The sequence below is a fragment of the Trachurus japonicus genome, chromosome 4 (assembly GCF_045865225.1).
Source record: "Trachurus japonicus isolate A0001 chromosome 4, Traja_1.0".
Taxonomy (NCBI): Eukaryota; Metazoa; Chordata; class Actinopteri; order Carangiformes; family Carangidae; genus Trachurus; species Trachurus japonicus.
This window is the reverse complement of record NC_140910.1, coordinates 22,079,259-22,093,067: the sequence shown is the minus strand read 5'-3', so window position 1 is coordinate 22,093,067 and position 13,809 is coordinate 22,079,259. Positions and strand designations below refer to the sequence as shown.

At 39.0% G+C, this 13,809-nt stretch overlaps 2 protein-coding genes across 2 annotated transcripts; both read left to right on the top strand.

Annotated features, from left to right (window-relative positions):
* The first annotated feature begins 1,676 nt into the window (after positions 1-1,676).
* On the top strand, positions 1,677-7,823 carry mpv17l2 (MPV17 mitochondrial inner membrane protein like 2). The gene is made up of 6 exons (XM_085774734.1): positions 1,677-1,938; positions 2,884-3,104; positions 4,552-4,713; positions 5,085-5,161; positions 6,080-6,208; positions 6,600-7,823. The coding sequence occupies exons 2-6, from the start codon at positions 2,915-2,917 to the stop codon at positions 6,687-6,689; spliced, it is 648 nt and encodes a 215-aa protein (XP_085630860.1). The 5' UTR covers positions 1,677-1,938; positions 2,884-2,914; the 3' UTR covers positions 6,690-7,823.
* Positions 7,824-8,180: 357 nt separating this feature from the next.
* Positions 8,181-13,098, top strand: cist1 (colon, intestine and stomach enriched 1). Its single transcript, XM_085775435.1, has 4 exons — positions 8,181-8,326; positions 9,848-10,219; positions 10,379-10,542; positions 12,566-13,098. The coding sequence occupies exons 1-4, from the start codon at positions 8,257-8,259 to the stop codon at positions 12,608-12,610; spliced, it is 651 nt and encodes a 216-aa protein (XP_085631561.1). The 5' UTR covers positions 8,181-8,256; the 3' UTR covers positions 12,611-13,098.
* The last annotated feature ends 711 nt before the right edge of the window (positions 13,099-13,809 follow it).

Genomic DNA, 13,809 nt, shown 5'->3' with positions numbered 1-13,809 from the left:
TTTCTGGTAAAATCACGTTTTTACATCGATACTTGTAGTTTTTCTTTCTTTTTTGGGGGGGGGGGGGTCACACATGAAACCTCTTTGCAGGGTTGAATCTTCGTATGTTTCAGCATTTGAATGCAAACGACTTAACTCTTTTATTTTGAAAGGAAAATTATTTCTGTCCTTTTGAAATTCCGCCATCTTTACGCAGGCAGAAAACGTCGACGTAAAATGAGTGACAGGTGGGTGGGGCGGTGGGGGAGGCTGTGTGGGAGATTGACGGCCTTGTCTGACAAATCCAGAGACGCGCCGTCACAACTGTCCTGAAACACGCTACCTCAAATATTCAACCTGTCATTTATTATTGATGAGCTTTGGCTGAGTGGTTGAATTATTGATCAAGAGGTCAGCAGTAGCCACTGCCATTTCCATCCAATAACGGACCCTTGTCTTATGCCTGTAAAAATATCACTGCATAAACATTTAATGAATTATACTAATAGTGTAGTAATAGTAGTAATAGTAATAGTAATAGTGTTGTCTGCTGTATTTATTATATGTATTTGTCTTGAATATAAGATTTTCCTGAATATTTTCTTTGTCTTGATTAATTTTGTTGGCTATTTAAGTTAGTATTGTAGTGTTCTATTTTTTCTTAGAGTTTTTTTTTTTTTTTGTATAGACTAAATAAAACTAAATAGACTATATTATATAGCCGCTATATAATATAGTCTATTTAGTTTTATTTTTGGAATAATTGGGTGGCAATGTGGGCACTCCAAGATAAGTAGGAACAGTATAGTGTCATTGGATTTTTACCTAATTTCTTTGTTTAAAACTCTTGGGTTGAGCATTGAGCTTTTGCCTATAGATCAACCACCACCATACAAGAGGGATGAAAATAAAACAAATGTCACTCTAACAAAATCTTTAGTTCACCCTGGACTGCACAGTTACGGCAACATGACAGGAATGTTGCAGTACACTCATAGCAATATTAAAGTTAGTAACATATAACTGCAGAATAACAATCATATCTCAAAAATTAAAATGGTGATGGATAGTTTTGCTTTTATTCATGATTCTCAGCAGTACAGAGAGGAAACACAGGGAGGAGCCACTCGCCTGCAGACTGCAATGTTATGTCAGCAAAAAGTTGTAGATATTGCTATAAAGGAGGAATACGGTGATAAATGTTAGTCTGACAATAATAATGGGTCATTGTGGCTAATGATCAAAAGTTAGTCAGCTGCAGTCATAAATGAGTTTGTCAGGAGTTTTACAATCCATCAAGTCAGCCACTGTAAATCTGAATTTAAGCATGAATTTTGGTCCAGGTGTAGGCCTACTGCAGCTGTTTCCGCTGAGGAAAAACAAGTGGTCACATACTTAATCAGAGAGGTCTGTAATTAACATCATGCTGGGGGAGGAGGAGAATTTTCCATAATCTGGCAACCTAACAAAAAATATTTGGTTTCACATTTCTTATTAAATTCTCATAGGTTTGTAAAATATCTTCTCTGTTGAAAAGCCGTCCCATAAATAGATGTTTTGTATTTCAAATTTTCAAATCAATCATGTAAAAACAACAATTTAGTTCATTTTCAGTATTTACTATGGGAGCGCAGCAGACCATTGTTCCTCCACGCCACCAGATGGCGCTCAAACATTTACCAAACACTGTCAACCGGGCCTGTGCCGAAGTCTGTTCCACCTTCAGATATTGTGCATCGCATGTAAATTGTAGGTAGTGCTTAGGTAAAGTTAAATATTTGTGTAAGTAAATATAACTATTTGTTTTTGTAGTAAGGTGGGACTCAGGCTAAACACCGTAAAGACGAGTGGTTGTTGTTCGGGGGAAGGTTAAACCCGGGAGAAGGAGACGGGAAACACGCATCGATTGTGAAACGGACTTCAGCGGCAGCACCGGCTTGGACCTCACGTCACTCATCGGTTTGTTTCACGCAACAACGTTCATGTGCTTTTTTATTGTAAAGAACAAACTGGATTGATTGATTAATTTATATATTTGTGTATGTACACCGAGGTCAGTGTCAGTGTCAGTGCTTGTGTTTTGCCTGTTAGAAAACGTGACACTTGTACGGTTGTCGGTGGCTGCTGCTCGGTACCGACAGCGTCTGTCTGACAGTAACTTATGTCATCTCTAAAGACAGTCACACACAATATAGAATACAAGGTGTATATAAATAGAATAGAAACAGAAACACATTATTCACAATTTAAAGAAAATAATGTGTGAAAGTTGAATTTAATTCAACTCAAGTCAATAAGTGCAATCGTTGTTGCTGCACTGATGCAACCTTATCTCAAAACTGTGTCAGTATTTATTACCTGAAGAGACCAAACACTTTATTTGTCCAGTCACAAGCAAGATGTAAAAATATCAATATAAAATCATCACCTGTTTAACAAAAACAGTGGTACCTTTGAAATTAACTAGTTGGTTTATTACTGAGACTAAACATTCACTGATGAATTGTATTGATCAGTTTAGGACCAAGAGGGGGGACCATCATCACTTCCTTGAATTGTTGAAGCCGTCCCCTCTGATTCCCAAATGAATTATCTGAATAGATATTTAAAGTTGTTTAAAATTACTTTTTTAATAATGTTATATTAAATGTGTATATAGTAAAGCAGTTTGAAGCCCTTGTATAGTTTTATTTGTTTATCATGTTTTTGTGATGATATTTTGTGACTGGGGCATGTGGAATATTAGATACTTTTATTTTGATACCGTTGTGTTGAAGGTATTGCATATTGCCAACATCAATATCAACAGACAAGTAATACATTTGTACACACACACTGAGCACAAGCACATCTGTATTGTATGTGGTATTTTGAAGCAGATAATAAGTTATGTTTCTTCTGCAGATGACAGTTTGTCCTCTGCGGTCCAGACATCATGCTTCCCCAGGCGGGTAAAGAGTTCTTGGTTCGCATACAGTTCTTCTGGCGACCACTTTTCCAGGGGCGGTACCTGCTGCTCACTAACACCCTGAGTGGAGGAGGCATGCTGGGGCTGGGAGACCTCCTGCAGCAGAGCCGGGAGATCCGCAGGGAGCCGGGCAAAGTCAGAGACTGGGGCAGAACAGGTAATGTACAACTCACATGAAATGACCAACTGTGCCACAATCCTCAAACATTCACATCCTTCTGTTTTTGCATCTCTCTTTGATCTCCGTTCTTTGACATCCCAACACAGAGAACAACTTCAGATTCAGCCCTTCAGTCAAAGTCCTCTCAGACTGTTTCTAATCAATCCTGTGTAGACAAAACAAGCTTGTCAGAGTCACTCGTCCTGTGTTTGGCCCTGACTCTCTTAAACTGATGAAGTAACTCCTCTCTTGGCCGACATTTAAGAGACGCTAGAGATTTCCTGACCTGTAAGGAGTTGCTGTAGCTTCATAAAAGATTGGTTTGACAAAAGCTGAAAGCTCTCAGTCGCTTTGGAAATCAGCATCTGAAAAAATGAATGTATTGTAATGGCTTTTAGTTTTTGGCAATAGTTGTGATTTTGATGAATTAAACAGTTTCTGTAGTAATAAATCAAACAATGATTGCACACTAAGGTTAAGTTGAATACACTTTTAATGATGATGAATATATCTACAATAGTTGCATCAGCATCTGGGTGGCTTCTCAGTTCTACAAAACAGTTTTGTCCACTGGGAAATTTCTTAGATTTGAGTAATGACCACCTGCTACTTCAACTACTATCACACAACCACTCTCCAGTATACCATGTTTAATTCCCTGGATACTTTCAGTTATCTTCATGTATGGTCCACTAATTAATGGCACCCATAAACATTGTCTTTATATAGTGATTCATAATTATTTTAATCTTTTTTGGGTACATGTTTTTCGAGCCCATTTTTGTTTCTTAAAGAACATTTTCCGTGTCTTATCTTGTCTGAACTTCTCACCTTGTTGCAGTTAGGCCTGTCACAATTATTATACTGTACTGTACAGCTGCCTGCTTGCAATTATTTGAGCCAATTCAATTATTTTTGCATTTTGTCCACAATCCATTCCCATTCATCTGTATAAAAACAGCTGGATGAAACGTCATATTTCCATCACTATTTCCTCGTCGTTTTCCACTGTTTGAGGCTTGAATGGCGCTCTTTTAATGACATCATCACGTTGCACCCCTTTCTTCTGCTATGGTTTATTGACACATGAGTGGAGCACTATAAACTGTTTATCTCGGGTGGCTTCATTTCTAATAACTGGCATCCGCATTAAATCGTTCATTGCAGTTAATTGTGTGGCAATTAATCATCAACTGAGATTTCATGACTGTGTCAGCCGTAGTTCCAGTGATGCACGAGTGCACTCTGCAACTTTGTGACTCACTGCTGACTTAAGTTGCAGGTGCAGCAGACCTGGGTGTATGCTTTGTGTGTACTTTGAATCAAAACAGCAACACGAGTGTAAACTCTCAGCCTAATTTTTCTGACGTCACTCCTCTCAAATCTCCTAATAAAGAATAAGAGACCATTAATCAATCAGTCTCTTATCACTGTCCCTCTACAGGTCGTATGATTGCAGTGGGTTGCTCCATGGGTCCATTGCTGCACTACTGGTACTCCTGGTTGGACAGAGTCTACGTGGGCAAAGCGATGCACACGGTCGGAAAGAAGGTCCTGGTGGACCAGCTGATCGCCTCGCCATCCATCGGCTTGTGGTATTTTATAGGTGAGAAGACTTTCAGAAGAATTCATCTCCTTTCCATTCTCAGCGCACACATACACACCCTCAACGTACACCAGGGTGTTAACACGCAAGCAGTTGACTCATAGAGTCACATACACGTAAGACACAGTCTACAGAGTCAAAGTTCGCTCCTAAAGACATGGCTGAGGTAAGACAAAAGAAGGCGTTTGTCAATATCAGAGGTGGAGTCCAAAGGTCGTCTGTGATAAACTGTAAATTTGACCGATGTTGTGTTTGAGACCGTCAGTCATTGTTTTATAAGAGTCCATCCTCAGCCTCGAAGCTTATCTAAAGTTGTTTTTTCTGAAGCGTGGCACTGACGCACATCTGACAGACGACTTTGTTTATTGCAGGCATGGGAGTCATGGAGGGGCACACCGTCTCCGAAGGATGGGAGGAGTTCAGAGACAAGTTCTGGGAATTCTATAAGGCAAGTACATCTGTCGGGGTCGGACCTGCAGATGGAGATGCTCACGCATTCACCTTATCGTTCACCTTATCGTCACATCACATCTTATCACTCGATGGAAAGTTGACATGGCAGCTTTTCATACCTCCACACCTGCAAGAGTCATAACTGGAAGAATTTGGGTTGTCCATATGTGGGTTTGTCCCTTACTCATGAACCCGATATCTTAGTAATTCCCTTAAGAGATTTCATTAAATTTAGCACAAATTGTTCAGTATATAAACTGATTATTGGTTCCCAACCTGGGGTCCAGGCCCCCCTCTCAGGGGGTCCACAGAGCTTTGTCTGTTCTGAGGTTGTGATGTTATCAAAATTAGATTTGTGCTTATCAACATTTTAAAATCCCAATTACACATCCAATTGGATAATCAAAATTACGTAAAAACAAAGATAATGGAAACAAAAACCTGCAACTGCTGTTTATTTTTGTAAATAAAAGACTGAAATTGATCACTTTATACTATTGATGCATCTGTGCAGGAAGGAGTTGTGGATGGGAGAAAAGGTTGGGAACCAATGAATTGACTTAAAGTGGTAAAACATCAAAGTCAGTGATCTATGACCACTGAACAGTTGATACGCTAATTGTGATTTGATTTGATTCTTGACAGTCGTGTTTTTTTTACATTAATGGTGGTTTCCTCTAAATCACCTGTTCCTCCAAATCTTGGCGGCTCGTTGGAGAGTGACTGACAGAGCAAATACAACCTCCCAGACACTGCCCATGTTTACCAGTTTGGCCCGAGTCCTGGATTGATTTCTTCGCTCGGGCAGCTGACAGAGTGCACTTCCCTCCTCTTCTCACAGTTTAACAATGTTTGCGCTGGGTAATCTGTCCGGGTTTGTTTATGCTAATCAGTGTTGCTCTTTCCCCGGCAGGCGGACTGGTGTGTTTGGCCTGCAGCTCAGATGATCAACTTTTACTTCCTCTCGCCCAAATATCGCGTCCTGTACATCAACTTTATCACGTTAGGGTGGGACACGTACCTCTCCTACCTCAAGCACAGAGTAAGTCAGTGTCATGGGTGAATATAGGGATATTCTCCTCAATGTGTTCTGGATAGTTTCCACAATTCACTTGTTATTTAACTGAAGTATTAACCTACAAATGTTACTTGCGGGGAAATTTGTGTGTGAATTATTATCATTATTATTATTTTAACCATTTAAAATCATATGTTTTTAACACTGTTTTTGTTTATCATTGTGCCTCTTTTATCTACACTACATCAAGTAATTTAAGTGGCAAAATAATAAATCACTATAAGAGTAACTACTTTTTTAAATAGTCGTATTGTAATTTTCTCATTAATTGTGTTGTTCATCGTGCTGATAAGTTAAATGAGTGATGTGATATTGATTAGGTTGCTGTGTGTTCTGGTTTGTGTTGTGCCGACAGGACGACAGTCCGCACGCTGACCTGGCGTCAGACAGCAGCGCTGTGGATGTGAAGAAGGAAGCGTCCGAACCTCTGAAGGAGAAAACTTAACGGTCCTGCTCAGCTGTGAGGTTTCCATTGGAAGCAAAAGAACATTTTGCTGTTTCTGTTAAATTCGTCTCCTCCTTTGCAAGATGCTGTAAGACCATTGTCTGCTGCACTACAGTTTAAATTATTCTGATGGTTTTTTCTCCATCCAACAAAATCACTCCTCTCTCATGTTTAAATCGACCATGTGTTTGTCTGGACTCGGAGGGGATGTGGATGCTGAGGTGTTGGAGCACATCACCCTTGTGTCTCTGTATGTCTGACTGATGTTTACTCCTGTAGGAGCATTCAGGGAAGAAAAAGCTGCTTCACTGCCCTAAACCACTGCAACTGAATCCACTTTCCAGTTGTTGGGTTGGTTAAAGTGGGAGGCTGATGACGCCCACAGACAGTTAACTTCTAAACAAAGTATTGTCTTTGTTGTGTTGTTGTACCCAAACTTTTGAATAGCTCAAATCTAACAGAGTATCATTCCTTTTGTTTCAATCTTTTTTATTTTATTTTCTGGTTTGATATGTAAGAATACTTATTGATGTGAAACAGCTGCTGTGTTTTTAATGCCAACCGATCTTACCTGTAATAACCTTTGCCTTAATATGTGGTCCAGTGTCAGTGCTATACGCCAAATGATCTCTACCTGGTCTTCAGTTTATCTCTTTGAGGTCCCTATGCGATGCTGCATGATTGTGAAACTATAACCTGGTTATTGTTAAATATAAGAAGGTCTATATTTTATATTTCACAGAATCCTAAACTGTATAACTGAATTCCTGATGGACTGAAGATGTGAAATTACTTAACAGTATTTTCAAACGGTAGTTTTACAGCAGTGACTGTAAAAATTTCATGATACTCTGTACTCCATATCTCCAGTTTAGTTTTGGCAGTTCAGACCATAATCAGTTTCCGTGATAATAATAAACTGCAGAAATTGTGTCAACAGGAAATATGCACCTTTTATGTGTCAGAGGTCTGTAATGACTTACATGAAATTTTATTATACTGGTTTTATTGTTTTTGCTTTTTTTATTGTTGAATTTTACGATCAGTTTAATTTATTTAAAAAAAAACATGGCAGCGAGAAAATAAAACAACTTGAAATTTAGCAAATAATGTAAAATAAATTGCATTTAACATAAATCATGGTTATGTTTTTTTAATTTTTTTTTTTTATCTTTTCCGTCATCTTTCTTCTGCACAGAAAATAAGACATCAAGTTATATGCAACAGAAAAAAAGCTTCAGTGTTCACCTTGGGGTAATTTGGATCATCACACGTTCGAGCACCCAGCAGCAGTAATACATAAATGTAACTTAAATGTCATCTGAATGTGTTAGAAATGAAACCTGCAGGCTGCATTGGTCTGAATAACAATAGCAGAATGGAGCTTTTAGCAAACACAGAGCCCTGTTTAAACATTGATGAAAGGTTTGATATGCACCAACCCAACTTTTAGAGCACTCCTCCTCCGGTGCTCAACACATCCTGCTGTCAAGGATGTAATGCGCTTGTGCGTCTGTGTGTGGTTGATCGTAGCCGTGATGATTGTCAGTCTTTTCCCTGTCTCAACATGCCTGCAGCGATGCACCTCACTGTGGTGTTGGTGTTGGTGTTCCTGTTTGCTGTGACAGTTTCTAGAAGTAAGTCAATATTTCACGCTTTCACTGTTGGTTTGCTTGTTTGACAATTTGCCTAAACGTTAGGTTTAAGTCTTGTAAAGATGCAAAGTTATGCAAACAGGAAACTTACTGCTGTGAGTGGGAGGTTCAGTCGGTTTGTCTGAGGTAGTCTGGTTGCAGGTTTTCCCTCAATATGCAGGAAATACTTCTATTTTTTAACAGTTTTGACACCTTAGAATTAAAACATTCATCAGTAGTTGAGGCCAGGGTTTTGTTAAAAAAAAACCTTTCTTACAGTAATAAAAAAACTTTTTTATTCAAGCACATGTTTTGCTCTTAAATCCATGTCAAAGTTTGTCACTCAGCATTTTATCCAATATACTTAACAATGGTGAAATATGAACTGCGAACAGTAAATCATAGGACGTTAAAGGAAATGGGAAGGTCACGTCTGGGGGGAAGCTGATGCAAATATTTGATCAGTGAGAGAGCTCCTTGGTTAAACTTACTGCGGTGTCTGATACTTATGCAAACACATAAATGCACACACACATACACAATACTAGCGTTCCACCTGCGTTACGAGCGACCACAAATCATTACCTTACAGGCTTTTAATTAATTCTACCTCACTGAGCACAGTCAACAGTCTCGGCTAAATCTCAAAGTAAGACATAGACCTAATGACAGGAGTCACCTTGGCCGTGATAAGGAAAAACTATGTTGTTTCATCTACTGTGAAAACCACCAGTGACACCTTACAGCTACCAAACACAGGACTGTTACTATACAGCCCCTACAGACAAAATGTCACCGTCACCTCAAGTTTGATTTTCAAGCTGTGACTTTCGGTCATACCACACAGTCTTCACCAGTGGATGCTTCCTCTATTGACATAGTTTAGTTCTTCTGCCAACTTGCTCTATTTCAACATACATTTTACTTGTGTTTTGGATGTAAGTAAATCAATTCCAGCTATCCGTAGAAACAGGTTTAATCCACATGGTTACAAGAGTCTGAGGAAACTGTAAATTGGTTCACAGCAAGGATCCTCTGGAAAATAAAACATGTTTTTTTTTTTTTTTGTTTTTTTAAAGCCTACAACAAGAGCTTTAAATAAATGATGCAAGTTCAGCATTAACACTTAATTAACACAATAACATTAACACTTTTTGTCAACACCACCTGACGGTGAAGCCTTTGTTGATGTTCAGTGGTGGAACTTCAGTGATGTACCATGTTTTGTCATCTGCAAACAATTTATTTATAAGAATGAATCTTTTAAGTGAACAAACTAAACTGAATCACTTCCTGGAATTATTCTTTTTCAGTTCAGTTTAGCTGTATGGAGTTTTTCTATTAGTTTTGTGACTTAAGGTTGATCCACAGCCGCTGTCTGTGCATCCGCTGTGTCTCTGTATCCGCTGTGTCTCTGCTTTTAGTATAAAATTTCAGCTTTGCCTTTGAAAGGCCTACAAATACACTCTTTCCAGCCTTATCTCCATTAGGTCTGATCACTTATTGCGATTTGTCTCTCTGCAGGTACCGCCCCCACTGCCCCTGAAACTCAACCTGTGACAAGTTCAACCACAGATGCTAATCCCACCACTACTTCGTCAGCGATAACGAAAACTGATGTCACTTCATCAGCTACGAAAACTGCCACAACGCAGCATCCAACTACCATGCACCCGAGTATATCTTCAGTCACTTCAGAAAAAATGTCATCATCACCACCACCGCCGACTTCTCAAAAAACACCCAGTACGACAAGTGAGACCCAGACCAGTCGTCCTTCTGAGACTACAATGACCAACCAGACGCCCAACGATACAGTTTCCCACGGGTCGACAACCCCACAGGCCTCAGCTTCGCCGAACAACACCGGAACCACCGTGAACACGACCAGCCCAGGTCAGAGCCAAAGGTTAACTTATCATCCGACACCACCATCTGTCCACACTGAGATGAAATGTATCTGTGTCATTTCTGGGATGGAGGTGATGATATTTTCATCCAGTGGTCACAATTTCATCTGTTAAGGAGCTCATGATGTGATTGTGTCTTCTTCAGGTGTTTCACACGATCAACAAAAAGGTGACTTGGCAGAAAACCCCGGCCTCGTGGCCATCATCTGCATCTTCTGTATTATCCTCGCCCTCGTGCTGGTGGTCGCCACTGTGAAATGTGTCAGATCATCAAGACCCAACTTTGAAAGACTTGAAGATGTGCCAATGGTGAGTTAGAAAACGTACTGTTTTATACACTGCCCGTCCAAAAAAAAAAGTCACACACTCTAATATTTCGTTGGACCGCCTTTAGCTTTGATTTCCACACGTATTTGATGTGGCATTGATTCAATATCTGCAATGTCACAACATTTATTTCCGTCCAGAGTTGCATTCATTTTTCAAATATTCTCAGTGGGTTAAGGACTGGACTCTGTGGTCACGTTGGACCACTTTTCTTCCTTGAAGATGATGGTTCCCCACTGTCCTTTCAGTCTTTAATAATGCGTTGGACAGTTCTTAACCCAATTTTAGTAGTCTCAGCAATCTCCTTAGATGTTTTATTTTATTTGACCCTTCTGAAACTGATTAACATCTTCTCCACGACCACAGAGTGCGTCTTCCAACATGGTTGTTTAAGAAATGAGACTGCATCAGTTAGGGTTAAATAACTTAATAACATAATCATCCATGCAGTAATTATCCAATGGGAGGCTCTTACCTTTTAGCTTAGTTAAATCCAAGTGGTGACTTTTTTTTGGGACGGGCAGTGTATTTATGTAATGCCATTTTCACATGACACAAACTTGCATAACACTTGAGCATCTTGTCCAGTTGCAACCACATTTAGACAAGGCAAGAAGGAAACTAACAAATAAAATGCATGAAACTAAAAACCCAAAGGGAAAAACACAGTAAACAATGATATGACAAAAATAATATTGAAAGGTTTTTCCTGGTGTGTGCAACCCTTTTGTATCTACACCAGCAGGGGGCAACACCAACAACACACACAAGGTGTAACTTGGCAGCAGTACATTAGTCTCACTTCATATACTGAACTGTGAACCCTGGCAGTGTGTGAAGGCTTGCATTTAAAGCAGTGGATGTGTCATTTCTTCCTTTCCCCTCAGCAGTGAGCACAGTGGTTTGTTGCTCTCTTATTTTTTACACAACAGGAAAGCTGACTTCAAGTCTTAACAAACAGGTCAGTGTATGGTGAACGTGTGACCACTAAGCACCTCATTGGGAAACGAAAGTTTATCATTGGCTCTCCATCAGCGTGTCAGCAAGTATTCACAGACCCTAAATGATTTAAGTGAAAGTGTAACTAAGAATCAGGGCTTCTCATAAATGAGACAATGTCTCTGCAGAAGTAAAAGCAAAACACCCCATTGAGACCTGTTGGCAGCTGTCTATAAATCTTTATTGCCACACGACTGCAGATGCTGTAAAACATGTTCAGGACATTGCATTGGGTTAGAACAGAGTGTACAATGTAAACCACAGCTCATTATTAACAATATTTGAGTCTAAATATAACTTATAGGTTTAATAAGTGACTGGACCTGTTACCTTTAAAAAAAACACACACACACCAAAAACAAGTGAGGGACCAGACTATTGCAGTAGGTCTTGTTGTTGGTGGACTATTTTTTAATAAGAATCGAATGGATTAAATTTCTTGCAGTATGTCAACAAACTTGGTTTATTTTAATATTGCTTATATCTTTTTCTGCCCGAGAAAGGACAAAACATTTTTGTTTATATTTATTTGTATGAGAAAATCAAATACACAGTGTTTAAAAAGATTTGTGCCTTTAAAAAACTAACAAAACACAAAGGAATTTTATGGCATGTTGAATTTCATTTTCCTTGCCTGCGGAGCTCTTCAACAAAAATCAAACACATTTTAACATTTACCAGATTTTTTCAAGGGGAATATTCACAATATTCGCCAACTATCTCAGGTATGTTGGAAAGTGTCAGTGTCGGTCTTGAGAGAAGAAGATTCTGTACCCTGCTGTTGCTCAGCTTCACTGTTTATTTAAGGTGGATGTCTTGAAGGACTGAAATGTGGCACTGTAGCAGTTATACGCACCCACTCACTGTAAAACTTTGTTCAGTTTGGTAGAGTAGGTTTGTAATATCACACGTCCAGTACAGACATCGGCATCAAGTCGCAGGTTATTAGGGGTTGTTTCTTTCTCTTAACCCTTCTCTTTACTGTGTCTCTCTTTCATCTCTGCAGAGCAAAGTCAATGAACACTCTCCTTTTGCCCAGTACTCGAAATGAAAGAGGAGACTTCATCAGACACCAGAGTCCAGGAGGAGTCTGGTCTGCTGTGGGAGTCTGATGTTTCTGAACACAAAAACAGACAAGTCGTCCACACCAGCAGAGACTCTGACTTTAGGAACACAAGAAAAAGACAACTTTTATGGTTTTCTTTTAGGCTCTTATTTCTTTACAAAGCACTTTTGTCACTGATGGTGAAATGTTTCTGCCGTAGATTTAAACCTTTGACCTGTTAATATGTCTGTAATTCTGCTGATTTAGGCTCTGGAGTTTATCCCCTGTTTCTTCAGCCTAGAAATTAGAAATGTAAATGTCATGTTTCCCAGATGAATGACATGGTGTTAGTGAGATTGTGACATATGTCTTCAACATAAGCACTTATAATTCATGCACCCTTACTTTTACCATGTTTTGTATTTCCATAATGATATGCACACCTGCATGTCATGAAAATAGAAGATACATTGAAAGTCCACAAGAAATTAACGTATGTGCATGTGCATACATTTTGGGCAATTAAAATCCAAATTTATTTGGGGTTAAAATCATTTAAGATTACAATATACAAGTGCATGTGAAAATCCTATTATTTATTATCATCGTTGATATATAAATAATGTCTTCTCTGGCCTGGGAACTCCACTGCAGATTGTAGTTTAAGTCCTATAGACAATTCTCAGAGTCCTAGAAAATCTTTCTTTCTTTTTTATGGTCAAGGAAAACAAAATGGCCTTCAACCTCCTAGCTGATTCACTCATTCAACACTTGCCTAATATGTGGACTCCATTGCTCATCATAGCCCACAGCTAGTGGGGTAGGGGTAGTGGTGCACTCAAGCTGCTTGTGGCCAGAATGAGTCTTACAAGAAATGACAATGTTTTTATTTCTACCTGGAAAAACTTTTTCTGCGTTTTTTCAAATTGAAAAGAAAAATTAAGATCCTTGGAAAGACTGTAAAAACATTCTTCAGTTGTTCTTCAGTCATGAAGACAGAAGATAAAACAAGACTATAATTTTATTTTCACTTGTCACTGCCTTCAGTAAATTTCAGCATGCTGCATTTATGGCCAGGAAATATCAGGTGAAGATCTGTCTACAACTGTTCGGTATATTGTTTTTATCCCTCTGTTAAAATGTCATTCTGACCTTTTACTGAATTTTATTTTTGCTTAATTTAATCCAACATACAGCTTTCTCTA